The following is a 27777-nucleotide window of genomic DNA, read 5'->3' as shown; positions in this document are numbered from 1 at the left end:
CTTTGTCTATTTGAAAAGTATTCTTAGTTTTTAGAGATGCATACTGATGTACATAGAATGCCAGAAAATGTGTAATTTGCTTTAAAATACTTCAGCATAAAAAACATGGAAGTTTCAAGAATGACTTGCCCTATTCTAGAAATTTAATATGATAATGTTAAAATAAACCACCTTTACTGACTTCATTTCTACAATAATCTAACAGTGCTAGACTAAATTCATCTTATATACAATATAAACCAGACCATGTAAATAGAAGGAACTTACTCAAAGTTAAAACATCAAGTTTAGCTTGACATAAATTATTTGTTTAAACCAAAGACAAGCAAGCAAAAAACTTCCTGTACAGATACATTTTTACTATTCTTAGTAAAAATATATTTTTATATATATATATTATACTGTGTTTATCCTTTTCATGCATGAGCAGCTAAAACAAAAATCTCAATTTCACAATAAATTTAGTATTACATTTTACTTAGAAATACTTTTTCCATTAAATAGCTCATGTGATGAGGATACTTTATCTATCCAAAATTTTTTTGACCAATTTAACCCCATTTTTTCTATCAAATATTGCTACTCTATTATCAGTCTTCATTAACACTTAATTGCCTCCACTTTTCCATCTTTTTGCCTCAGATTATGTAAAACATCAATTAACCACTATGCCATTTAAAAATCCTTGCTAATTTGATCACCTTCATTTATCTAAAAACTTCTTTCTTTGATTCTGTTTTCCTTATTATGTTTACTTCTTATTGCCTTTATCCCTTTTGTTTCATTAAAGTCTTTATTTCTTAATTAAACTGCAATCAACATATTATTAAAAAAAAAACAAACCAAGTTTCCCTATGCTTAAAGACAGCCCTGATAAACTTTAAGCAAGTAAGAGTGTACCTCAGAGAAGTGCTACTATTTGCAGTAGTTTCCACGCCAGTACTGATTTCTGTCATCAGGTCTGAGAGGGGAAAGTTTTCTGGAAGAAAATAATAGCATTACAATCAATAATTCCTTCCTATTTCCCAAACAAATAACAGGAAATCTAATTTCCTAATCTCTCCACACAGTGGGCAACAAATACACGGACTGTGCTACCCTAAAATATGTAATCCTAACAATTCCTCACAAATTAAAAAATAATTCTCTCTCAAGACATGTTTAAGTTCATCTAAAGAAAAGGGTTTTCAGAAAACATCATCTACAGTCTTTGAGGGCTTGGAAAGGGCTTTAGAAGGGTTGGAAAGCAACTATCACACTTTTCCTACAAACTCTGAGCTGGATGAGATTCTAGGATAAACATGCATTTTTAATGTTCTTATGGAGCTTACATAAAAATCATGAGAAACTTATTCACAGAAGAATCCCTAAGGACAAATTAATCTTTATACTAAAACTAGACAGTAGGGTCTGTGGAAAGAGGGTGAAGGAAGTGCTCCCCCTTCCCCTTTCCAGAGGTCCTGGGATGACTGGGAGCTACATGCAGTGGGACCAAGAGGCAACAAACTAGTAGCTGTCATACCAAGAAGAGCTAAAGGCTTGGTATCCAAAGATTTGAGTCCCATCAAATCTTCACAACTATGAAATAAGTGCCAGGAGTATCTCCACTTAACAGCTGAGTGACCTAAGGCTTAATGAAATCCAGGCTTGCTGGACTCCAGTCCCAGCTCTTGGCCACCATACCGAGCCTATACTGCCACTCCCTTTAAACATTTAGCAAGTGACTGTCATCCTACTGTGATCTTATTTATGGACAAAGTCCTTATACAATACCTATATCATCATAGCGTTCCACCCAGACTACAGAAACTCTTGTCTCAGGTCCAAGGGGAGGCACAGGGCGACACTGAGGCAGCCTCTTCATTCTGGAACTGGGACTGAGCTATATGAGGCAGAGAAAAGCAGATGAGAGACAAAAAACAAAAAACAAAAAAACTCACTTACTAAAACTACAACCACACATTCATCAAGCTGCCCAGTGACAGTATCAGGCCACAGGAAATCACTTCTAGAAAAAAGTATGAAATATATTTGCAAAAAAGCCCTTCTTTGGCTTCTCTGTTTATCAAGTCTCAACCTAGAACAAGGAAATGAAGGCCTAAAATCTTCAAATGAAAAAAAAGTAAGGAATATTGAACAATTATAATTGACATTAATAAAAATTAAGTTTGTGTGCAAGGTTTTAAACAGTATTTAACACGATCTGAGTCTCTCTCTATAGCCAGAAAGCAGGAGGCTTCTTCCATCACAGCAACACCGCGGCTTTGCTTGTGATTCTTTCAGTGCTGAATTGTTGTCAACTGCTTTTCCTGTATCTACGGAGATAGTCATAGATTTTTCTTCTTTTAATTCGTTAGTAGTCTGTGAAGTATGTGGTAAATAAAAACATGGTGCTTTAACAGTTGTCATTCTTTGGATTTTAAGGAATAACCAATCTTCATGCATTTTCTTTTTGTTTCCCTGCATAAAATCTCCATTATCATGTTGCACAGAAGTGGTGAGAGCAGACATCCTTGCCTCCATTCAGGAGGAAAGCTTGCAGAACAATGTGCAGGTATTTAATGTCAGCTGTAGGTTTCTAGTATAGCTCTGTTTCAGGCTGAGGACGTTCCCTTCTACTTACAACGCCGCTGGCATTCAGAAGATGAGTACAAGGGCAGCTGGTCACTGACTACTAGAGCTGACGAAAATTCTGCATTACCTGACTTGTTCTTCTCCAAGCTGCATTCTGTGAAACCTTTTTAAATATAGCAACTCATGATTTTCAAAATCAGTCTACTTGAAAGAGTTTTATACAACTCAAATTTTTCTTCTTAAGTCAATTTTCAAGATGAACCTCTCCCATATTCTTTTAAACATATACTTATGTTAAAAATAATTTTAAGTGTGGAAAGGGCCAAATTAAAATCCTGTATAATGGAAGAATGTCTTCAGAAAGTTTACACGTCTTTTGTCTATTTTATTATTTGCTCTAAATCACTCTTCTCACACCTATGACCTGATCTTGTTCTCAAGCTATCACTTACTCGGTCACTTTCCAGTAAGGATTAAGCGGTAACATGAGGGGAAACACAGAGATACAACATCTATTGATAAGGTGAGAAAAAAGTATAAAAGCAAAGCACTCTCTTCTTCTAGTAGCTGCTGTGTTGCCTCACTCAGAGTGTTTATTCATGCACTGAGCTGTCTCTCGGTGTCTCCCTGGATGGACCCTATCATCTGCACGTTGTCAGACTTAAGTTCAACGTTGCATGATTAATGCTGTGAAGCCATGGTAAGTGCTGTACCTTTAGTGGATACTTCAGGGACCAAATAAAAACCAAAAAGAAACCTAGGCTTGAGAAGGAATGACTGAGAGAAGCAAGCATGGAACCAGAAAGGCTAAATCAAGGAAAACAACAAAGGCTGTTTTAGAATGAAAAATCATGAGAATTTGATTTTAAAAAGTTAAGCTACTAATGAATCAGTACTGCTATAATTCCTCTTTGGGTTAAAGTTAAAAGCTTTTCAGGCATGATTCTACAATTACTCCCATTTCACTAAAAGTTTTTGGAGATATATGAACAAAGTGACTTACCCTCTGTGAGGAATTAAGATTGTCTGTATGATTAGGGAAAAGCTCAAGTGTTAGGGATGGCTGTTTCAGAATTCCTGGCATAAGATCCATATTTGAATCACTGTCTTGATCTGAGATGTTACTTTCCAATGAATCAGCTACGGGGTAAAGAAAAAATAATTACAATACCAACTACTTTTTTACAGCAAAAGCATTTATTAAACTAATTCTGCTAATAATCCAACCTAAATCACTTAAGCGAAGTACTGCTTCCAGAGCAAGGGTGGGCAAACTTCTCCTGTAAAGGATCAGGTGATACGTCAGGTCTCTGTTGCCTACTCTTCTTTGTATTTTATTTACAATGCTTTAAACATGCGAAACCCATTCTTAGTGTTCTGAATTTGCCTGTGTGCCACAGTTTGCTGGCTCCTGCTCGACTGGGTTGGTGCAAACAAGCTGGGCCAGAGACATCAGGCAGGGACTCAGTCCACAGAGGACAGATGGGGCCTGGCCTCTGGAATTAAGGTGGGAGAGTGCAGTCTCGACATGAAGGCAAACAGCTGCTAAGACACTGACGTATACCATGTAAGACCCCTCCCGGCAGGAACACGATTTGCCCCAGAGTAAGAGACGGTGAGGGGCCTAGACTGCAAAATCAAGAATCCAAGTACAAAAGTTAGGAGGCTGCCAAGGTAGGACACAGGAAAACTCATCAGCCTAGAGATGAAACTGTGAAAGTGTGATGTGTAGCACTGTATCCTACAGATGGTCTCGATGAAGAAGGTGAAGTTTTCCACCTACTGCCTGGTCATGCACAAAGAAATGAGCTTAATTTGCAAGATGCAAAAGTTCTAGGCAAAATAAGACTAAGAATTCAGACTGAGAAGTAATGATCACTCCTGATCCTTGAGAAGAACAGACTTGACCACCATTTTTTCTAGGCTGACGTTTCTCCTCCTTGGTGTTAGATCACCCAGATGCCATCATGAGAGCCTTCCAATTGCAGGATTCTCTGGGGTTCCATATAAAGGTTCTCATGTGGAAACAGAGAAGTAGGTGGGAGCTTACTCATAATCAGGGAAAATGAATAAACTGGAAAACAGGGCTTCTATGTATTGGTTAATTAGATTAAAGAAAAACAAAAAAAGAAGGGTTGAAGTGGATCTCCTTTGCTATTTAAAAATTATCATTAGAGTAGAGGGTCAGTCTGCTTGTCTTTAACTACCTTCCTTTAGTTAAGAGGAGCTAATAGCCCATACCTCTACATAATCTAAAAGCTAACAGGCCTTAGAAGCTGAAGAATGTCTTCGATGACTTGGGAGAATCTCTCCCAATGCAACAATATTGCACAAACCAGTGAATACAAAAATAGTTCCACACAAAAAAAACAGCCCCATACCAAAAAATGCTCTTACTTAATGACTCCACAGGAGAAGGAACCACAAAAGCTATTTCTGTAAGGGCGTCGGCATAATACAGCACCTTCTTCTGTCCATTGAAAATGCTAGCCCCAACGTCTTCAGAGGAGATCACTTCATCTAGGAAGGAGAAACACTGCATCACTGCTCTAAAAAGTGGGAAAAACCAGTATCATCCTGCTTCACAGAACTTTAACTGGTTAATAAAGTGATAATAAATAGAAGATACATTTCCAACAAGAACCAGTCAGTGCGTTAGAAGAATAAACTATAAATGTTCATTAAATGTCTTTACACTAAATTTAAATCATAAAAATCTTAATTTTATAGTTTCTGAAACTACTCTAAATCAGACCACTGATTAATTAGCAGGACCTTTAGCTCATCTGTATGCAGCAGATTTAGGGAACGGTCTTTTTGGAAGCGGGAACAGTAGTCAGACGGGAGAAGACCACCATGCCCTGTCTCCTGAAGGGAGCCGGGGAAGGTGCTGCTGGGTGCGTGCTCTCGCTTTCAAGGCATTTCAGTCCCTGGGCTCTTGCTGCTGCTCCTCAGCTTTGCTTCTGTTTCACTTTCCCCAGTGACCAGTGATACAATATGAAAATGTGCAGGCAGTCTTAGTAATAGTATCTGCTCTAAGCCCGCAAGATTGAATCAACAAAAGTAACACTCCCGAAAGCCAGTATAGTTCTTCTTTAAAATGAACAGTGTTCCACCAGTCATACATAAAAGACCAACAATGTGACAAAAAACTGGGAAGAGGAAGTGAACAAGTAGTCCTCAAGGAAGAAACAAAAATGAGAGAAGATGCTGAAACCTAACCATAATTAAAAATAGAATATTCCTCACCTAACAGATCAGAGGATACCTAATTTGGTGAGGATGTGACAAACAGGAAGTTTAGACCAGAGGTTAGTAAACTTTCTCTGCAAAGGATCAGACAGTAAGTAAGGCTTTGTATGCTGTGTCTGTCTCTGCCACGACTTCTCAAGTCTGCCACTGTAGCATGAAAGCAGTCAGATAATACATAAACAAGGGTGGCTGAGACCCAATAAAACTTTATTTACAAAAATAGGCATGGGCCGTGGTTAATCGACTCCCAGTTTAGATGCTGGGAAGGCACTTGTATCTACTGTAGTGGACAATGCGGTTCCTGCCCCAACACCCACTCTGCCCTCCCCTCTGTAGCAGGCATGAAGTGTGGGCGGGACTGACCCTTTACACTAGCTCTGCCTTGTTTATACCTATCACGGTCATTCCATCTGTCTTGCTACAGCAGTAAGTTCAGGGTGGTCTAATCACTGTGTATGTCAAATCTGGGGAGCAGGGAGGTTCTGAGACCCAGCTAATCTCTCCTCCTCAGACTAGTATAGTAAGTGAACGTAAGGCCTGGCACTACATTTTTGCACTATGAGAGAAGCCACGCTGGGACAAAGCTAACATATGGAGAACAGAGCTAAAGGAAAACTGCAGAGAAAAAGAACAGGAGTGCTAATCAAATGACAACAAAAATGAACACTAATCTCTGGAATTTTCAGTTATATGAGGCAATAAATGACCTTCAAAATCTAAGCCAGTTTGGGTCAGGTTTTCTGTTAATTGCAACCTTAAGCATCTAACTGATACATTTATCTAGCTGAAAAATGTACAAATCCTTTATCAATTCTGCTTATGAGAATTTAGTCTATAAATATACTCAATTACATATTAAATGATATACAGAAATTAAAATTAGAGCATATCCTCAAATACTTTGATTCAACCTTGGCTGAAAGTAGGAAGAACAACAAGTCACAAGCCACAATGTTATTTAATAGGAAACCTTGAGAGAGTATAATCTGGTTGACAGATGAACTCTGCTAATTCAAATCACTGGACATATAGGCATTACCCACTTCAGAGAGGTATTATTAACTTTCCAGTGATTTCAAGAGCCCCTGGAACAAAGAGTGCTAGCCAGGTGGGGTAAGGACCTTAAATTTAAATTTATACTTGCTCTGGTACTCACTATCCTGATTATAGTTCCTCGGGAGGAATTGCAGAGACAGGCGTGAATCTCTCAGAGATAGTTAGCCATTTACTACAAAGGTTTTTATATAATATCTCAAGAATATAACCTTTAATGATAGCCACAGAATCTATAAAAATACACTTGTTAGGAAGCTGTATTGTTTGCTATAGATAACCTAAATTGATTATAATATTGTTACAGAAAACAGAATTTGTTCACTCACACTACAAAAAAGAAATTTATTAACCTTGTGATAATTAAGCCATTAATTTTATATTAATTAACTCTATCATTAGGTATGTATATAATGTATATGTTCATTTATATATACACACATATAACTTTTCCCTGTATACACAGAAAATGTCTGGAAGAGTATACAAATGATTATCAAGCAACCTCCTGTGAGGATTACAGGAAGGAGATTTTTCCATTCTATAACTGTGTTTTTTTTAGTAAGACTACAAACTCATAGTAAAGGGGAGAAATCAAGAGTAACAGAACTAGAAAACAGAAGTGACCATATGAGTTTTACCTTGTTCAGATCCTTCACCATCATCACAACTGTTAATAGACCAACTGGTAGAAACATGGCCAGTCCAACCAGGGTGTCTGCCCACATCTACTGACCAACCAAGGGAGAGCAAAAATTCTAGGAAATGTGGCTGAACATTTCTGGAAGACTCCACATTCCTTAAAATCTGAAATACATACCAATCATCAGCCATAATGAAGGAAACAAAAGAGCATATCAAAATAACCTTCATAAAAATTGTTGCTTTGAAGTATCTGACAAATCAAGTCCAAGCTCAGAATAAAATAAGGACTACGTCACTGCAGTTAAACATGCATGCTTCCGAGTTAGATAGTTTTGGGTTCAAATCCCAGCTGGGCCTTGGATAAGTTTTTTAACCTCACTGTTTCAGTTTCTTCATCTATAAAGCCGGAGTAATAGTGATGGTTGTGAAGATTAAGTGAGAAAATGCAAGTAAAGCCCTTAGCTCCCTCCCTAACAAAACAGTTATTGAACCAGACATGTTTACTAAAAGTAAACAAAAAACACTAGATTCTTGCCTTCACAGGGTCTGATTAGTGAAAGACATTACTTAAGTATGTGAATATTTACTTACAAACCTTGACAAATGCTATAAAAAGTACTAATCTATTAAAAATTCAGTGAAGATACAGTATAATTAATAAATGAGTGAGAAAACATCCTTCTCTTAGTCCAAAGAAGAGAATGCGACCATTCCAGAAAAAAAATGAAGTGACCAGAAGATTCCCTACTCTTTACCAAGTGCCAAATTTCATTCCTGGGCTTTTTACTAGCTGAGAAAGAAAAGTCCCTTGTTCTTAAATAGTGGTTCTCATGGGGGTGATTCTGCTCTCCAGGGGATATGTGGCAATGTCTGGAGACATTTTGATATCACAACTGCTGATGGTACCTAGTGAGCAGAGGCCAAAGATGCTGCTAAATGTTCTATTTTTATAAAACAGCTCCCATAACAAGGAATTATCCGGCCAAAAATAGCAAGAGTGCTGCTGCTGAAAACCTTATGCTAAAGGAAGGAAAATAAGAAATCCTCTACAAATTAAAAAATGAAATGGGAAGAGGGGTAGCATATAAAAATCACCTGAGGAATTTCTTAAACATAAGATTCTCTTAGCCCACTCCAGAACTTCTACATCAGAATCAGTAGAGATAGGATCCTGGAATCACTATTTTTAAAAGCTCCCCAAAACAATTGTGATGCAGCCAGTCCACAGATCACTGATGTAGTTCATACAATGCTAATCTATGGCAAGACCATCCGGAGGCCTAATAAAGTCAAAATATGGGGTGTTACATCTATTACTTCTCAATACACTGGGTATCACTGCCAGGCCACCATCTCTTAAATGCTTCTCTTTAGAAGTGTACCTATTTAGTTCACCCATATCCCTTCATATTCTTATAAGTGCCAGGAAACTGATTTGACAGCCAGTTCTAGTCTTCTTTCAATTAAAATTTTTATTCAGAAGTGAACTTTTTAGAGGGGATGGGTATAACTCAGTGGTAGAGTACACGTTTAGCATACAGGAGGTCCTGGGTTCAATCCCCAGTACCTCTATTAAAGAAAAAAAAAAGAGGTGAAATTTAAACGATTTCTGAAAATTTAGTCACGATGTGATAAGTCAGTCAAATTCAACTTGTACACCCGTGGCTGGCAGCTAGAGATTAATCTAAATCTACCATGTGGCTGGGGAAGGCAGGTCTCAGCCACTCTAAAGGAGGCCTCAGAGAATCTTATTGTTTTCTATTCACCCTCAGTCCCTAGAAAGCTAAAGAAACTGAACTGCTGTAAGAATTACCTCAAGGGTTTGTGTCTTCTTCTACACATAGGAGAAAAATGGCCCCATTATTCTCATAAGAACCATGCATTAGACTTCCTTCAAAATAGATCCTCAACCCCTGCAATTAATCCACTAATTCACTAATGAGGATCTCCCACCAAATTTGAATCTGTCTCATCTCTGTCTACCAGCAGCCCACATTCTCCTAAACTCCAAGGAAACTGGAACCCATAATGAATTCCGTGAAGATGAAAGTCTCTCTCAGCTCTAGGGCCTTTACACATGCAATGGCTTGGTTGGTAACAACCTGCCTCTACCTTTTTACCTACTGTCAGTGTATACCTCAAACACTAGCTTAGAACTCTTTTCCTCCAGGACGTCTTCTTCAGACCAGGTTAGGTTTTTGTGAAATGGCTTCTATAACATGTTCCTATTAGCACATTTTACTGCCGTTGCTTATTTAATCATCTGTCTTCCCCTCTAGCTAGTAGTTCTAGGAGGCCAGAAACCCTCTAGATCTTGTTTACCACTACTACCCTGGCACCTAACTGACAGCAGACACTTAGTAAATATTTATTGAATCAGTAGCATGAAATGAGAACAACTCTCTCCTTTTCTGGTAGTTCACCAGTAATTTGAAACAGTGCTTCTTATATAAATAAATATTTTGTTATACTGGCAAATTTCTTAAAGTGTGCTCAATTTAATTAGCTAATGGTCTTACAACGATTACAGTAAAATTCTAAGATCATATTGTCATCGTGCCCTACACATCTGAATACAGACTATATTTTACAAACCTTCCTTTAGCCCTTTTCTAGTCATAGTTGGTTAACTACCTGCCTGTTCCATGTTCCAACTACTCATCTCCAATAGACACTTCACTCTCCTGCCATCTGCTCTCAGTTTACCATTCTCACCTATCTTATATTTATCTTTATTCTTCTCCTAGTCTGTTAGGAGTATACAGCTATGTTTCTCTTAGTCTTCTGTTTTTGTCCTTTACTTTATTTGAGATACTATTTTCCCACTATGCATGCTGCAACTGAAATTATTTGCTTGTGAAATTACCTGGAAAGTGAGCTCCTCAAGAGGAAAGACTGTTACTTCTATACCCAGGCATGCTGAGTGAGCCACAGGGAAGATGTTCAGTAAATAGTTATTGCTACGCAATTAGGCCTAGCTTTAGCTTTTTGTTATTTTAGTTTTTTTTTTTTTTTTTTTGTCTTATGAATCTGAATTCCTTAAGGGGAAGAAAGACATACTACAACTCTTCTCTAAATCACATTCACTGAGAGTCAAGACTCAGGACTCTAAGCATCACAGTTTTCATTAACTCAGTTTTAAATCTGGTTTACAAGTCTTTACGCATCAAGAAAAATTCATTTCCCACCTTGGATAAGTGCAAGCCATGTTAAATTTTTTTAATTTACAGCATAAAAAAATTACCCCCCAAATTCAGAAATCTTACCTCCTGGTTTGTTTTCTGACCTGGCTTCATATAGAAAATAAAAACTGTGTCAAAGGGACGACATGGCAAGAGATCCAGATACCCAATGTCATCAAAAAATCCAGGTATCGTAGAATCAAGTGCAATAAGGTGAGGAGGTAGACGACTATTTGCAGGTTCCTACCACCGAAGGAAGAAAGGATAAAAATTACCTCTTTTCACTATCTAATTATAAAAGCAATAGTTACTAATGGTTTAATAAACATTAAGTTAAAAAAATTATAAAGTGGCAGGAATAAGCATATCCATAATCTCAAACTACAGAAACTATTTAACATTCTTGTGTATTTCCTTACATTCTTTCATTTGCCTTTTTTTGTTAAAGACAGTTAAAATCATACTACGTGTATAATTTAAAATCCTATTTTCTCTGTAATATATCATGCTTTCTAGAAAAAAAATCAGATGTATTTTTTTCTTATTCATTGCTGGTGGAAATGCAAAGTAGTACAGCCACATTGGAAGGAGTTCTGGCAATTTCTCACAAAGCTAAACATAGTTTTACCATACGATGCAGCAATCGCACAACTTGGTATTTACCCATCTGAATTCAAAACATATGTCTACACAAAAACCTGCACACAAACGTTCACAGCAGCTTTATTCATAACTGCTACAACTTGGAAGCAACCAAGATGTCCTTCTGTAGGTGAATGGATAAAAAGACTGTGACACATCCATATAATGGAATATTACTTAATGATAAAAAGAAATGAGTAGTCAAGTCACAAAAGACATGGAGGAAACTTAAACACAAATTGCTATGCGAAAGAAGCCAATTTGAAGAGGCTATATACTATATGATTCCAACTATAACACATTCTGGAAAAGGCAAAACTGTGGAGACAGTAAAAGATCAGTGGTTGTCAGGGGTTGGGGGAAGTAGAGAGGGAGGCATGACTAGGAAGACTACAGTGGATTTCAGTGAATAGTGAAACTATTCTGTATAATGCTACAATGGTGGACACACGTCGTCATACATTTGTCAAAACCCACAGAATTGTACAACACAGATTGAACTCTAATGTAAACTATGGACTTCAGTTAATAATGAGTAGACATTGGTTCATCAGTTGTTACAAATGTATCTCAACAATGCAAGAGGTTACAAAAGGAGAAACTATGTGTGTGGGGGAAGACAGGGTATATGGGAACTCAGTACTTTCTACTCAAATTTAGGTTCTGCAAACCTAAAAATGCTTTAAAAAAGAAGTCTATTAACTTTTAATGCATTTTTTGTTTTGTTTTCTCCTAATCCCTTATCTTGAGATTTGATCTTGCCCAACAGGTTTTGCCATCCATGGTATTTTTCACGATGGTAAGGATCACTTTTCTACATTAGCAAGGAGTATGAGCCTGGTCTTCTAGACTATTACATAACACTCCTGATAAGGGTTAAGGTAACACCCTACAATCAAAGACATTACTATTTCTGCAGTCAAACAGAAGAGTATTCACACTATAAAGTAAGTAAAGACTACAAATAGCCTCATGTCAATTCAGGTCTTATTTTGCCACTAAATGAATTTTCTACAAACATACAGAAAACTTCTGGTTTTCATTTTTCACTTTGAAATCGTGGATAAGGAATTGCGGACCTGCAGCATGCTGTAATACACCTTATAGGACAAACGCTCCTCATTTTTCTTCTTTTTTAAGTAAGCTGTCTCATCAGCTTGTTCTTCTGGATGATCTAATTCAAGAACATAACATGCACATATTTTATATCTCTTAATAACTTTTTTCCTCTAGGTCTGTGTTTTTCGTAACACATTTTGTTAGGATAATTTTTGTCAATATCACAGTTGTAAGTGAGGTTTTTTTCCTATCATTTTTAAACTGGATATTACAGCTATAGATAGTTATTAATATTTGTACTTCATGTGTAGTGATCTAAACTTTCATTTACTTTAAATAGTCTATTGATTCTCCTCTGGTTGTTTAATTAGAAATCCTATTACCTAGGAGCTGTCTTTCCCTTTCTAATAGTTTTTCTCTCTTTGGTATTATACTAATTATGTAAGATATTACTACTGGGGGGACCCCCCCACACACATTTTTTAAACTGTCTGTTAATCTGTAATTATTTAAAAACTATTTTAAAATTTTTCACTAATTTAAAAACTCAGTGTTAAACAGTGGTCAAGGCAGATATCCATTATCTCTGATTTTAACAAAGTGTGGGCCTAAGTTTCCTGATTTCCTCACTCCCCATCTCATTTCTTAAATGGGCTGCCATTTAGAGAGATCTATATTACTAGCCCCGGCTAAGTTTTGGGGGTTTTATTTTTTTTTTTAATCAGAATCAGTACTGTTTTCGTTTTTTTTTAAGCAAGTGATTTATTCAGGGACTGCTCTCAAGATAAACCTTTGAAGAAGCAAGGAAAATAGGATAGGGCAAGAGAGGAAGCTAGATAAAAATGTGGTTTTAAGAAAAATTCAGAATGAGTATTGTTTTATTGAAAATTGACTTAGTGTTTTATTGACTGATCTGCTAATAGGATTAATTATTTCCTTAATAACTTTACTACTATTTACCAATAACTGACTCTCCTTGAGTTCCTTGGTTGTAGAAGTTAATTTAACATGCTGCTGAATTCAGTTTTACTAATATTCTCCTTAATACTTTTGCAAATATATTCATAAATAGGTTAGCTTTTAGCTTTTTTGTATGTGTGTGCAGCCAGGTTTAAGTTATTAGAAATAAGCTAAGATTCATAAAATAAACCAGGTTACTTTCTTTTTCCTATGTTGTGATCCTAGTGAGAAAGCTTAAGAATTATTTTCTCAAAAGCTTAAAAATTTCAGCTAGAATAGATAACTCGAAAGGAAAACTGCAATCTCAGAGCAGGGCTGTCACAGCTCTTCTCGTCTCCCTTCAGCCCACAGGATGTAATCATTTTCCTTCCAGGATATTTTGATTTACTTCTACTCTGTTCAGTTTTTCTCCACGAGGAACATCACCAATCATTTGTAGCTTGTATCTTTGTTCCTTGTCTTCCTCTCTCTGCTCTTTTCTTCTGCATTTTAAAGGCGTTTTTACTTTTCACTCCCCACCATTAACTCAGTTTTCTACATGGGAAAATATTTTTCATCTATATGCTGAAATCCAAACTCAGACAGCAGTGCTCCCCTCTGCTTTCCTAAAAAGTTAAATGCCCTTTAACCAAGTAGCTGCTAGAGAGTAAGGGCAGGGGGCAGCTTGTGCAGTAAGCAACTTCTTGCCTGGTAATCTTCAGTTGTGCTTTTCAAAACAAAGAGGCCTTCGTACAAATTCTAAATCCACATCCAGGGAAGCTATTTCACAATTTTGAGGCCCTGTTTTCCACATATGTGAAATAAAGGTATCACCACTTACCTCGTAAAATTGTTTTAAGGATAACAGAATTAAGAATAGTGGGAGTTATTTATCTTACTTACGGAGGATGGCTCACTCTGTACCATGTCCTACGTGATGCACCTGACACGACCACAGTGATGGATACCCTTATCACCCCTATTTTACAGATGAGGAACTAAGACAGAAAAGTTGAGCAACTTGCCCAAGATCATACAGCTAGCAAGCAGTGATGCCCAGACATAACCCGACACAGTCTGATCTTAGAAACTACAACCTAAGAATTGCTTATACTTGGTCCTTTTTAAAAGTGGCATGAATGAGTAGAGTCAGTTGTAGCCAGTAATAATTCAGCAATAAAGTTTACTGAGAAAGAGTTTTAACATTCTTTTTCTAATTATCTATAGATTTCATTAATATATGTGATTTCAGTCCTACATTACCTAGGAAAATTCAGAGGTGGATGTATTGTCAAAGCAGTCTTCTCAGACAGAACTCTGAATACATTCATGGCAAAACTATCTTGGAGCTCATACTGCAATCTATAGCATCAAAGAATTTCATTTATTTGCAGGAAGGGTAAGATTTTAAACAGTTTTTGTATTTTAAAATTAGTCTATCCTCATAAAAATGCTTTAGCTACCATCAGTTGAATGTTAATTTATTAATACACTTACTCATAAAAGTTTAAGAAAATTACCTTCAATGCTTCCAAGGACAAAAATCCAAAGTGTGAAAGGAAAAGACGTGCTGTTTGGAATTCCTGGGCAGGATGTGGGGGCTTACAATCTGTAACTGGATCAGGAAAACTTCTCTTCTGCAATTCCTCCTCACTTTGTTGTTCAAGGTGTATTTCATAAGCAATTTGCTGGGCCATGCCATTCCTTAATTTTTCATGTCTCTCTTCTAACTGAAATAAACCAAGTATTTCATTGTTTGGAATTATTATAAAAGTAATAAGATTAATCTTAATTTTTACATGAAAACAAAGCTACAAGTAACAAAATAAATGAAGATAATTTTCAGTGATCAATACTGAGTTTCAACCAATACTAAGATTCAATACAGAGTATACAACCAAGCAAATACATTTCAAGGTTAAAACAAATACCCAAAACATGCTCCCTATAGCCTCAAAAGTTGCTCCTTCATCTCCTCACTGTAAGTGAAACCATTGTCTCTGCTTCCCTTCACACAGGCAAGAAAGGGGGCAGAGCTCTTGCTCTTTGCCAGACCCCTGACCATCTTCCAGATCATTTTACCTCCTCTTCCAGATCCCTGTCTTCATCCTGCAGTGATTCCCCTTCATGTTTTGAAGTCCACAACTATATATATGGCTTAGTCGCTACCTCTGCTTCCCTTCCGATCAATCCTATTTAAAATTCCATCCTCTTTGGTGAACAATACAACCTCCTCAACTGTCACAACTCCGGCCATCCATGACACACTTGGTACCTCAGATGTGCTGTCCTTCCAAGAGCTACAATTCTGAAATCCCTGCCACTCACCCATACCCTCACTCCCCCTTTACCATCACAGTGAGGCAACCAACCCCTCCCTGTATTTCCCCAAGCCATTAGCATCCTTCTAGCTTCATCTACTTCCCAACCAAGACTAAATCCCCAAATCTAACATCTTAATACCCTCTCCTAAGCACATAAAATGCTGTTCCTCATGTTTCCATATTCACACTGTCAATCTTCACACCAAATTTTTTTTTGTCTCCAGATAACAAGGACTTTTGAAGAAAGTCAGCACAGTGAGTTAAGTAACTTCACTATAGATGATGCTACTTAAACCTAGCTGGGCTGCCTGGCAATTTTAAGAACCATCTTTGCTTCCCTATTATATTGCTAGGAACTAAGATTAAAATTTACAGAAGCCACCTCAGTTTCTTTCCTTTCCACCGGTCAATGTCTCTGATTCTTCATCTACCCTTTCCTCACCCCTCTTAACAGAAGTATCCCTTTTCTAGACACAGTCACATAGACCCTTGACCCTACTGCCTCTGGGGGCCTTACTCCATCACTCATCATTCCCCCAGCCATCTTACAGCATTAGCAGATGCAGACCCTTCTCCACATGTAAGCATGTTCATATTCCTCCCATCCAAAGGAAGGAAGGATGGAAGGGAGGGAGGGAAGGAGGGAGGGAGGGAGGGAGGGAGGAAAACTAGCACTGCCTTTCTTTAGCTAGGCTATTTCCTCACACTATTATCCTCTCTGTATCCTTCCCTTTACTGCTAACAGTAACAATGTAGCTTATATTCACTGTCTTTTCCTTATTAACTATTCATTCCCCAGACCCTTACACTTTAACACTCCTGTGAACCTGCTCTCAAAGTCACCTACAATTTCATGCCAAAATTCAGGGGCCTCTTCTTAGTGCTCCTTCTCCCTGATCTCCATTCCTGCCCTTCTGTTCTCTCATGCCCTAACATACCTCTGTCTTCCATTTCTGAAAATCCTTCTCCCTTGACTAAGAGGTTAAATTACTTAATCTAGCTAACTATCTAAATTAATCTGAAACCAAATAAATGTTTCCCATCTTCCCACACCTATCCTCTTCCTAATGTCTATATTTCTGTAAATGGCACCATTATCTTTGTCAATAAAGGCCAAAATCTAAAGTTCTTTGGCTTTTTTCCTTCTCCATCAATCCAAGACTGTGTGGATCTAGCCCTAGAATATATGCCATATATTTAAATGTCCACTATCAGTAAGGCAGTCCTTCTTATCTCCTGCCTGGACTGTCACAATGGTCTCTGAATTGGAAATATCTGCCACTAGGGTCTGATCATGTCACTACACTATTGAAACTATGGACCAGCCAGGCAGCCTGGTGCCACTTCTCTATTTCAATCAGCCACAATCTGTATTTGTCTTACTACATGGTAACCTCCTAGATGACAAACACCCAGGTCATCTTATGAATCACCTCCAGGAACACCAAAGAAAGGTAGTGTCTTGACCACAGAAATTGTTTAAGAATGTTTACAGTCATTCTCTTAACAACAGCTGATAATAATTTATCTTACTTCTTCAGTGACGATTTCATGCAAATCTGGAATGCTCAGATCTGCTTTCACAAAAGGAATCTTATCCACCTCTTCTGGAAATGGTCGATGTTTTACAGTATATTTAAATCCAACATCATTTTTAGGAACTGGACGAGGTTCAGGCACAAAAAGCTGTTAAAACAAGCAACATTATGTTTATTACATTTGGTGCCATCTGGCAGGAACTTAGTAAGAATTTGCAAATACTACTGCTAATGGGAAAGATAATAAACAGCCTGTGTACCAGTGTACTCTATTTTATTTCTATAAAAACGTTCATCAACTTCTTACAGATTTTGTGACTGATATTTAAATGAGTTACAGACCTCCACTGCACCAGGTCTGACTCTTCCATATTCAGTGGTAAGCTAATGGATAAGGCATTTTAGAGCTTAAGGCTCAAACTTCCTTCTTCCCCAAGGGCTCTCAAATCATTCCATGTAATGAAGTATGAGTTCAGGTCTACTGGGCATCCCTAGACAGTGAGTTCACTAATTAGAATCTTAGCATGGCTTAAATGAAAAAGTATGGGCACCAACTCTAGCTCTTCATGGCTCCAAATCCCTGCTTTAATACATATTAGCTGCGTCACTTCCATTTTCACATCTGAAAAATGGAAAAAACCTATCACAAGAGTGTTGTGATGATTAAATCAAAATATATACGGCACATATTAAACTATCAACCAGTTTTGCTTCCTCTCCTTCCTCCTTGGTCTGTAATGCTATAACTCAGTGGCTTATAGTTCTGCTGACAGAATGTGATCGGCATGATGCCACCAGGAGAAAGCAGGGGTGTGCTCCTCACAGCAAACACGTCTCATTTAACAGAGACATCTAGGATGTTGAATTATTTTAGGTACGTGCTCCGATGTTGTGGGTGTCTCTCTTAAATGCTGGTAAAATTTTATTATGTTTTAAAGAATTTTTAGTAACATAAGTAAAAGCTTACAATGTGATAAGTGAAAAAAGGATACAAAAATGACTAAAATTTTATTTTTAAGTGTTACATACAGAAAGAAAAAAAGACTGGAAGAAAATCCACTAAAATATCAATAGTGGCTATCCACTTCTAGAGAGTGAATGCAGATGATTTAAAATTTCTTCTTTATTAGCTGAATTTTCCAACTTTCTCTGATGAACAAATTTTATTCACATAATCACAACTCTTATAAAGAAAATAAACCGTGACACCCCAAAGGAAGATTTCATTAAATTATACAGCTTTTTTAAAAAAAATTATAGAGCATATTATCAATTGTACAGGAATAAATTATATGAAACAATCTGAAACTAAGTCCTGTTGCCAGAGACATCAAGGATCTGGTCAAATTTTTTTCATATATGACATGTACCTGAATTTTATTATATTTAACATTGCATGAAAATAATTGAAGCCATCGTTCAGAACAGTAGTTCTTAATCATAAGTGGATGCCAGAGTCACCTGGAAAGCTTTTTGAAAATACACCTGCCTTGAAGATGTCTTTAAAGAGTAATTTAGTAAACCTGGATTTCTAGGCTCCTAAGATGATTCTGATATGAACTCACTAACTTGAATCTGGCTAGCATCAAATATATTTATTTTATCTCTGATTTTTGTTGGAATATTATTTAACCTTTAAACCACAACACACACACACAAGCACACACTCTTAGTCACTTCCCTGTAACATCTGATGGATACCTTCTGATTTGCTTTTGCTCCTCTGGGTAAAAGGCAAAGTTGTTGTGCCCAAGCAAGTCTTCCCGACATTCCTCGGACCAGCACAGTGACAGAGGGGAAAAAATCATCTAGAATAAAATGTTGGTGTAGAAGTTTTTATTTCTGGCAACACATAAAATACACCTGTGTCAACTTTAGAGCCTCTAATAACCAAAGCCCCAGCACAATGTTTCCCAAACTTTCATCCTTTGTGAACCACCTCCGTGGTTTCTGCCATATCCACGTACTACTGTTAACTGTTATCTTACTTTATATCAACCACCTTTCCTTTTTTTAAACTTAAAAATTTTGAAGGAAATTATATATTTCTACTCTAAAAGAAAAATCATGAATTTTGGTGTGCTAATTATATACTTTTAAAACACATGTTTAAAAATACATAAAATAATGTTCACTGACATATCAACTACCATCAGCTCACATATCTGCAGCAGTACACACGTACATTTTGGGGAAACACTATTCTAGCAAATACTCTTAACTTTCAGTGTTGGGAATGACCTAAGTGCAGAAGACAGGCTGGGTGCCTGCAATGTTGATGTTACATTCCCCGGTGCCTTTGGGTACTGCTGCTCACCACGAGCAGGCACCTATTTCATCCCAGCAGAAGTTCAGGTGCAGGAAGAAGAAGAGTAAAGAACTCAGGATGGACTTCCTAAGTGACCCAGATTCATCGTCTTACTCCCTTATTTTGTTTCTGGTGTATGAATCAAACTTGTTCAAGCTTCTCTCTCTCACTTCTGTTATTAACTACTAAAATGAATCATTAAAATGTCTATGTGCATCTTGAAAATCCCTATTATTATATTTCTGGTAGACTTTCAATGCAATAAAATTACTTAGAATGAGAGTAGCAAATTCCTAAAAAATCTGGAAAAGGGTTGACACTTACTTCTCAGGCCAGAAAACCTGGAGAGGATACTGGGTTTTATAGACTCTTTAGCAGGTGGCTTGAGAATGGGAAGCCAGAGGAATCATAAATAATTGGCACAAGCTAGGGAAGAAAGTCAAGCAGCCTCCAGGTCTAAGGTAGAGAAGGATGAGGTGTCTGCAGGAAAGACTTGGGACCAGTGCTTCTGGAGTTAGGCAGTGATTAAAGGCCCTATCTATTCCATATTAAAGTCACTGTATCTTACTGCAACATAATGGAAACCTGGGATGATATTCATTCATCCCTGAACTACTGGGAACGTCTCATTTCATTTTATGGATTTATGAGATCCTACCTATACTCAACAGAATTTGCATGGGACTCCAAGACCCTTTTCACTTATGCAAAATAAGAAGGCAAATCTTTAATCACTGAGAAAACCCTGTCACTGTGGGGCAATGATAACAGAAAGAGACAGTATGAGGTTCAGAAAATTTGGATTCTAGTCCTAGTCATACCATGTAGTTCTCAAATAACCCTGGACAAGTCACATACCCTCCTGAACCCGTTTCTTCACCTGTAAATGAGGGAACTGTACACTAGGTAATTCCCTAGGTCCTTTGTATGCCCAGAAATTCTATAAACTTCACTTTCCTTCACCTACCTAGTAATAAGGGTCTATCTAAGAACATCATCTAGAATACAATATTGGTGTAAAAGTTTTTAACAGAAGTTTTATGCTTCCTTTATATACTGGCTGATTCCAATTACTATCAAGAAGAAGAGTAATAATGATTTTCAGACATAGTAAGCAACAGAAAATATCCCACCAAAACAAACTTTTTATAAAACTATGGAGTTCTTTTCTGATATTTCAGATACACATAAAGAGCCTCTAACAGATTCTATTTAATATGTATATTCCATTTTCTGACCCTCTATTTTTCAGTTGCTGTTATCTGACAGCTAGAAGCCTTTTTGACAAATGCAAAATTACTTAGAATTTTGCAGTCTTTCCTTCCCTGATTCTGAGAACAGCTTGCTAGTACTAACGAACAAGCTGATTTAGCAGCGGAGGAACCCGAGGTGCTGAAACTTACTCTGTTCATTTCCAAGAGGTTGCTCCAGCATCGCCAGGATGACACTGTTATCCAAGACAAAGTATCGGAAACTATGCTTGTTTATGGTTGGCAGTCTGGAGTATTTAATCAAAGTGGTCTCATTCACCAGGCTACAAGGAGAGGCAGGACCACTGGGTGAAGGAAATGCGCCAAGCAACTGCATAATACTATGGAGAATGCAAAAGATAACGGTTAGTTCCCAAAGCAAAATGTTCAGTTTACCTCATGCATCAATCTGTTCTTCTGTTCTTCTGAATTTTAACTGACCAAAGCCATGCTTCCTCTTTGAGGATCAGATTTACTCTCTGGTAGATGCCATGGTGTGCTGTCCAGGTTTCCCTCTCCAAGACTGAAAGATCCATTCCCCCAGAAGCAGGAAGATGGTGGCCATACCTTTCATCGGAGTCTTAGAGACGCCAATGAGAACCACCTCACCCAAGATACACAGCTTCCAGCAGTGTAAAGTCCCAGGTCTCAAACTCAACATGAGAGAATTCTGAAGGGCCAGCCCAACTCCAGAGCTCTTTGTTGCAATGCATCAGTTTAGTTCTTCCCTCTGCTCAATCCCACTTCACTCATTCCCCTATAAGGGTAGATCCGGACAGCACTTTCCAATAAACTTCTTGCAAGCAGATTTCTCTCTCAAAGTCTGCTACCCAGGGAACTTGACTAATCATATTTCTAAATCATGAAGCTCCTAAAGATACATTTTAAAAATCTGTGTGCTCCATGTTTCAGGATTATGCTAGCTAAAGCAGTCTAACCTAGAAAAGGACTCAAAGATCAGCCAAATCCCCTCAATTTTTCAGATGAGGAAACTCAGGCTCAGAAGAGATAAGTGATCATCAAGAATCAGAAACCAGGGTCTGCCGCCTTCTCATTAAATGGCCATGAATAGATATCCTCATTTCACAGATAAGGAACTTGACGTACTAGTAGTTGCATCTTGCAGAACTACTGTAATTATTAAATGAGAATATGTAAGAAAAAATGCTTTGTTAAACTGGAAATCAACTGATCAAGCCTTAACATTCAGAAATGTTTATATCCAGAGATTTCTGCATACTTTCAATGAATAATAATAACTTACACATACCACTTACCATGTGCCAAGAACTGAGTCTAATAAGCACTTATTATTTTATTTAGTTATAACAACCCTATGAGATAGGTACCACTATTATTACCATTTTATAATTAAGAAACTGAAACAGGGAAAGTATCTTGTTAAGAAAACAAAAATATTTTATCTTGTCCTACTATCACCTGACCCTTCATATGCAACTCATTTGGAAAACTAGTATTCCCCAACACGACTCTCATCATCGCAATCCTCAGTTCCTGTGGCCTCTCCCTTTCTCTTTCATTCTAATGCCTGAACCCAAATCTCTCTGATAATAGAAGGCAACACTGCTCAACAGGTATTTTCCTTCCATTTTCTCTGCTCCTAGGAAGAGGACTATCTAAGAAGTTCAAGGACCAGGAGAATTTCATGATGAGTTCCAGCCTAAGGACTTGTAGGAGACCAGGAGACCAGTAATGGGAAAATGTGGGTTTTCTAACATGGGACAGAGATGGTTATCACAAAGCATATGGACCAAGTGAGCTTATGTCCCATGCAAGATTTTAAGACATTATCAAATAGGGTGCTGGCAAGGGAGCAGGTCACTAAGATCAAGCTACACCAGTCTAACCACATTGTCTCTTCTTGACAATGACTAGACTGGAAAGGCAGAGAAATATCTCTGAGATCAACGCATACAAGTATTTGACAGTATATCATAATAAACTTGAAGACAAGATTTTTAAAAATCCCTGTGAACCTGGAGGGAAATATCTTATCATATGCTTTGCCTTTCTCTGTTCAATATTTTTATCAGTGTCTTTGATTAAGACACACAGGGCAGGCTCATTAAATCTGCAGCTGACTGCAAATTAAGCTGCAGAATTAATGTATTAGAGTAAGAGATGGGATCCAAAAGAATCTTAAAAGACTAAAAATAATGAGGTAAATCTTACATGAACAAATTTCAGGTTTAAACATAAAATGCTGTACATTACATCTAAATACCTCCAAATAAGTAAGTACAATATGAAAAAGACAAAAGGTAAGTGTGTTAAAAAAAAAAAGCCTCAAAGATTTTAGTTGATTTAGCGCAAATCACTAGGTTCTTAAATACTCAATACAGTCTCCAAGTACATTTTAATGAAAAGATAATATTCTACAGAGTTGAAAGGTCATCAGACCGTATCTAACATATTATACTCATTAAACAACCTTTAAAGAGGTGCATAGTCAAACCTCCACCATTGAAAGGAAAATGATCAGGATGATAAAGGTACTTTAAATCCCTGGCATACAAAAAACAGCTGAAGGCACTGGCAGAAATGAATCAGAAATTACATAAGACTGTCTTCAGACATCGCTACTCCTTGGGGAAAAAAGGATTTCATCATCAAAAGTTTGAATGAGAACTAATGGGTAGGAGTTAAAGTGAGAGAGATTTCAGCTCAATGGAAACATCAAGATTTTAACAATTAAATGAAATGGGCAACCTTGGGGGTTAAAGTATCCCAAAATTAGAGCTAAATATCTTGGTAAATAAGTCTTTTAAAAAGTGACTTAAAGAGAGGGGCTGCTGAAATGACTTCCAAGAGTCCTAATGTATACAGTACAAGGGGAAAAACCAGCCAATCTGCATTCCACAATCATCTACTGTGTGCTCAGACTGTGAGGGGTGTGAAGAGGGTATTATGGCTTTTACCTAGGTTGAGAAGACAACACTAGCATGTATCAAATATAACCTGGTGCGATCATGACAGTACAGAATTCCATGCTGCATGGCAGGGTCAGACTGAATGAGCACAGAAAAACAGAAAAAGAGCAAATTAACCGAAGAAGGTCTCACGGAAGTAGCCAGATGTGATGTGAACACCGAACAGCAGAAGATGTGACCAAGATAACAAGAGGGAAGTCATGAAATCCAGGGGAAGTATACAGACAGGTATGAGCATGTGTACTTCACAGCCACAAGTGGCCTGCCAGTTTGGCAGAAGGGATGTGCTGGGAAAGATCAGACAGTTTGAGTGGGGACAGAATAAGAAGGGCCTTGAAAACCAGACTAAAAATTTCACAACATAAACAGAGTAAACAGATCTATTCAGTTTTCAATCACTCAAGCAGCAGAATAAGAACAGTATCTACGGACGATGAGTTCAGCAACAGAATGCAGAATGAAAAGGGTAAGAGACTGAAAACAGGGAAATCAGGCAAGAAGTGAGAAAGGCCAGGACCAGGATGCTATCTGGGGTTAGAGGGAATGGAGGAAATACTTTCAAAAGTAAAGTCTATTGGACTATCACTCGCTTCAAAAGGGGAATGATAAATAAAGCAGAGATAAATCAGAAAAAGAGTCAAAGTTATGTGTTTGCCTAACTAGAAAACAGCAATGCTACTGACATGAAGCTGTAACTGTGAGGAAACAGAGAAAACTGGTTTTGGATACATTTCATGATGACTCTCAGGGCCTTCACTGAGACTTGACCCTGCAGGTACCATTTGTTGAGCTGCCAGCAGAGATGAGACAGATGAGCCATCTAGATACCTACTGGCTAGGTTAGGGGGAAGCCCCCTAGAGCTTTCTACTCATTCTGAGTTTATATCCAATCCTCACTGCCAGTCATCCTCTCAATGGAATGTTTCATCCAGGCCAGGCTGGAGCTAACTTATTTTTGTATAATGCAGAGTCCCAGTGAGAAATGTCCTTCTCCCTTTCTCCACATCCTTCTTACTCTTCAAGGTACACATCAAATCTCAGTTCTTTTATGATGCTTTTAAGTCCACCCCAACCCACGTATGGTCTTCTCTCTGGACTTTTATTAAATTTCTAGTACTCAACCACATTTTTTTATTTTTCCAGCTATTAGCCAAACCTCCACAAATTCACTGAAAGCCCAGTATTAGCATAGTAAACAGGACTAAACTAAAAGCAAGTACACTGCTAAAATTTTACTGAATGACCTAAGTCTATGAGGAACAGAAATAAATCCAAGTTTACTGTACTCACCCCAAATCAATAGGTCACTGAACTCATACAACATTGTGGCATAAGGCCCCTGGTAAGGGCTGATTTACATACAAACCTTCTACAAGCTGTCTTATCTACCACTTTACTAAGAAGACCAAGATGAGCGAACCCAGACTGACTTGACATTCCTCCTTCCTGCTTTTACGTTGTTCTAGGTCCTCATCCACATTCACCTTTTCATAAGCCCCATCTTTCCGCCTGTACTGATTCCATCGAATCTTCTCCACCTACCTCTTCTTTTCATTTGATAAATATACCTCAACTGCCTTCCTTCCCTCTTTCTGCTCTGCTCACTTCTCAGCCAAACACAAACTCTCTCAACTCTCTCCGCTTCTCTTTCAAGGTACCACTCCGTCTCTGTCCCTTCACTGCCAAAATGCATGAATCAGGAGTCTTTTGCTGCCCTACCCACTCTGTAATCTGACTTATAGCTCAAACTTTACCTGCTCTCTAAGAGTCAGGCCGATATCATTTTCCTTAGGAATCTTACTGTGATTTCCCCTTATCTGTAAGTATTCATTTCCTCCTTCCAACACCCCAGCATTTTATTTGTACCTCTTCTCTTGGAGCAGTTATTTTCCACCTAACAATATAGATATTTGTGTTCATATCTTATTTTCCCTATTGCAAAAGAAGCTCTTTGAGGGTGGTAACTGAATCTGATTTATCTTTACAATCCCATTGCCAATTCATAAGAGGGAGTTCATAAATCTTGGCTGAATGAACCTATAATATGTAATATAAATAGTGTAGCAGAGAATACAAACCACTGAGCTGGAAAGTAGAAGACCAAATGGTGTCACCACAGACATATTCTGACTCTGGACTCAGTCATCAAAGTGAAGGGGTAGGTAACACTCACGAAGATCCTTTCCAGTTCTAACATGATATGACCTAAATTATTGCCAACCAGCATAGAAAAACAAGGACCCAAATGCTCAGCCCCAAGTTACTGATTTCCTTTGGTCCAAAAAACAAGACATTTTCTTTTCCATTTTACTTCCGGAGAAAAAAGTATCCTAAATGGGGTATGTCACTTAATGCTGAACAACTGGGGAGGAGATGAAACAACATACATCACATCTGAGACCATCTAATCCCTAGGCACAATCCCTGTGCAGTTACTTTCATACCACGTTAGGGTGGCTTCAGCAGCATCCTTCACCCTCATAGATGCAGGGTTTGGCTCCTTATCTCCTTTGTACTTGACCTCTTGCTCACTGTTCTTGGACTTGCTTCCTGAAATACCCAGTTCCACAATCTCCAGTACTTCTTTAAGACAGTCCTAGAAGCAGGGAAGGCAGATCAGTTTTTGTAATATACCTATCTTATGAGAAGACAAGGAAATGTCAATAGTGATTGTGGTTTGGTGGTGGGGCTCTACTTTCTTTCTCATTTTCTTTAATAGGTATATATTAATTTCATAATAATATAATAAACTTAGCCTCAATTTTTCTTTAAAGAACTAAATTTGACTGTTCAGAGATTTAGATAATGAGTAATGATAAATTCAATTTGATTTTATCAGTCATAGTTCTGGTAAAATTACAATAGATTGTAAATTGTGAACGCCAAGTGAAAGAGACAACATAATTCAGTTAAACCTGGATGGTTTAAAACAAGTCAGATTATCCAAAGGGAAATTCATCAGCTGACATTTTTAAAGCAATTTCTCATATCATAACTTTAGAAGTCAGAAGGAAAATGACTAAGATTTAATCAACAGTATTATTTTGTAAAACTATATAAAGCTCTCTATAATATCCAATAAGCCTGATATCTCTTCTTTTATTTATACTGTGAATTCTTTATCACTGCCTGCCTTTCCATAAAAAAAAAGTGTTACATGGAACAATGGTAGGTAAAGCAGCCTAGGTATGTGTCTATTCGAAAAGAAAGAAATGTGTGTGAAAAAATTTTTTAGATACAAACAACCTTTATGAACAAGCAATGCTCTAGGCCTGCAGCCTGGCTATTAACTGCCCTTCTTGGTTTGAGGATGGGTAACCAAAGTACCTACCAGCCATCTCAAGGCTACCATCCTTTCAAGAAAGAACATTCTTAATGGTACACAGATAAATTACTCAAAGATTTATCTTTCCAAAGAACTTCTCTATGGGTTAATTTACAACCAAATAGAGTTGACCCTTGAATAACATGGGGGTTTGGGATGCCGACTCAGTACAGTCAAAAATTCATGTGTAAATTATATTCGGCCCTTCAAATATGTGGTTCCTCCTTATGCACAGTTCCACATTCTCGGGTACACCAACCATGAAATCATTTAATCATGTAGTATTTACTATTTTAGAAAATTTGCATATAAGTGGACCCACACAGTTCAAACCCATGTTATTAAAGGGTCAACTGTACAAGCACAATGACAGTTTTTGGGTTGTGTTCAACAGGACAAGTGTTCTACTGAAAAATAACAAGTGTGTTCAGTTTAAAGCATGCAATGTTGTACTTAAATTTAGATATTCTCTTTTAAAAGACATTTTCCCAACATATATATTTTTTTCTATTTACTGTCTTTTAAGATGTAATAAACTAACCTTTTCATCAAGCATATCAGGGTGCTCTGTCAGCCAGACACAGAGACACTGAAAAGCTGCCACTATCATGGAGTGCAGATCCCGGGAGTGGAGAGGAGCTGGCCGACTACACTGGTACACGATGTAGCTGCACACAGAACTGATGGCTCGCTTCCGGTCTCCTGAGTCAACCATCACCTTCACCTGAGCATATC

The 27777-nt window shown here is 37.6% G+C and overlaps 1 protein-coding gene across 4 annotated transcripts in view; it reads right to left on the bottom strand.

The window, feature by feature from the left end:
- Positions 1 to 27777, bottom strand: part of RALGAPB (Ral GTPase activating protein non-catalytic subunit beta) — an 84880-nt gene that overhangs the window by 6109 nt on the left and 50994 nt on the right. For all 4 annotated transcript variants that reach the window (XM_074347266.1, XM_074347267.1, XM_010958751.3 and 1 more), the window contains 12 exons: positions 27584 to 27766; positions 26162 to 26313; positions 20920 to 21107; positions 18910 to 19016; positions 17204 to 17356; positions 14867 to 15076; positions 10791 to 10949; positions 7521 to 7686; positions 4972 to 5094; positions 3578 to 3714; positions 1774 to 1882; positions 901 to 979 (listed from right to left, as the gene is read on the bottom strand). In XM_074347266.1, coding sequence (XP_074203367.1) covers positions 901 to 979; positions 1774 to 1882; positions 3578 to 3714; positions 4972 to 5094; positions 7521 to 7686; positions 10791 to 10949; positions 14867 to 15076; positions 17204 to 17356; positions 18910 to 19016; positions 20920 to 21107; positions 26162 to 26313; positions 27584 to 27766 — 1766 coding nt within the window. The remainder of the gene's footprint in view (positions 1 to 900; positions 980 to 1773; positions 1883 to 3577; positions 3715 to 4971; positions 5095 to 7520; positions 7687 to 10790; positions 10950 to 14866; positions 15077 to 17203; positions 17357 to 18909; positions 19017 to 20919; positions 21108 to 26161; positions 26314 to 27583; positions 27767 to 27777) is intronic.

The sequence above is a fragment of the Camelus bactrianus genome, chromosome 19, assembly GCF_048773025.1.
Source record: "Camelus bactrianus isolate YW-2024 breed Bactrian camel chromosome 19, ASM4877302v1, whole genome shotgun sequence".
NCBI lineage: Eukaryota > Metazoa > Chordata > Mammalia > Artiodactyla > Camelidae > Camelus > Camelus bactrianus.
Note: the sequence above shows the minus strand (reverse complement) of the source record. Positions and strands in the feature narration are given on the sequence as shown.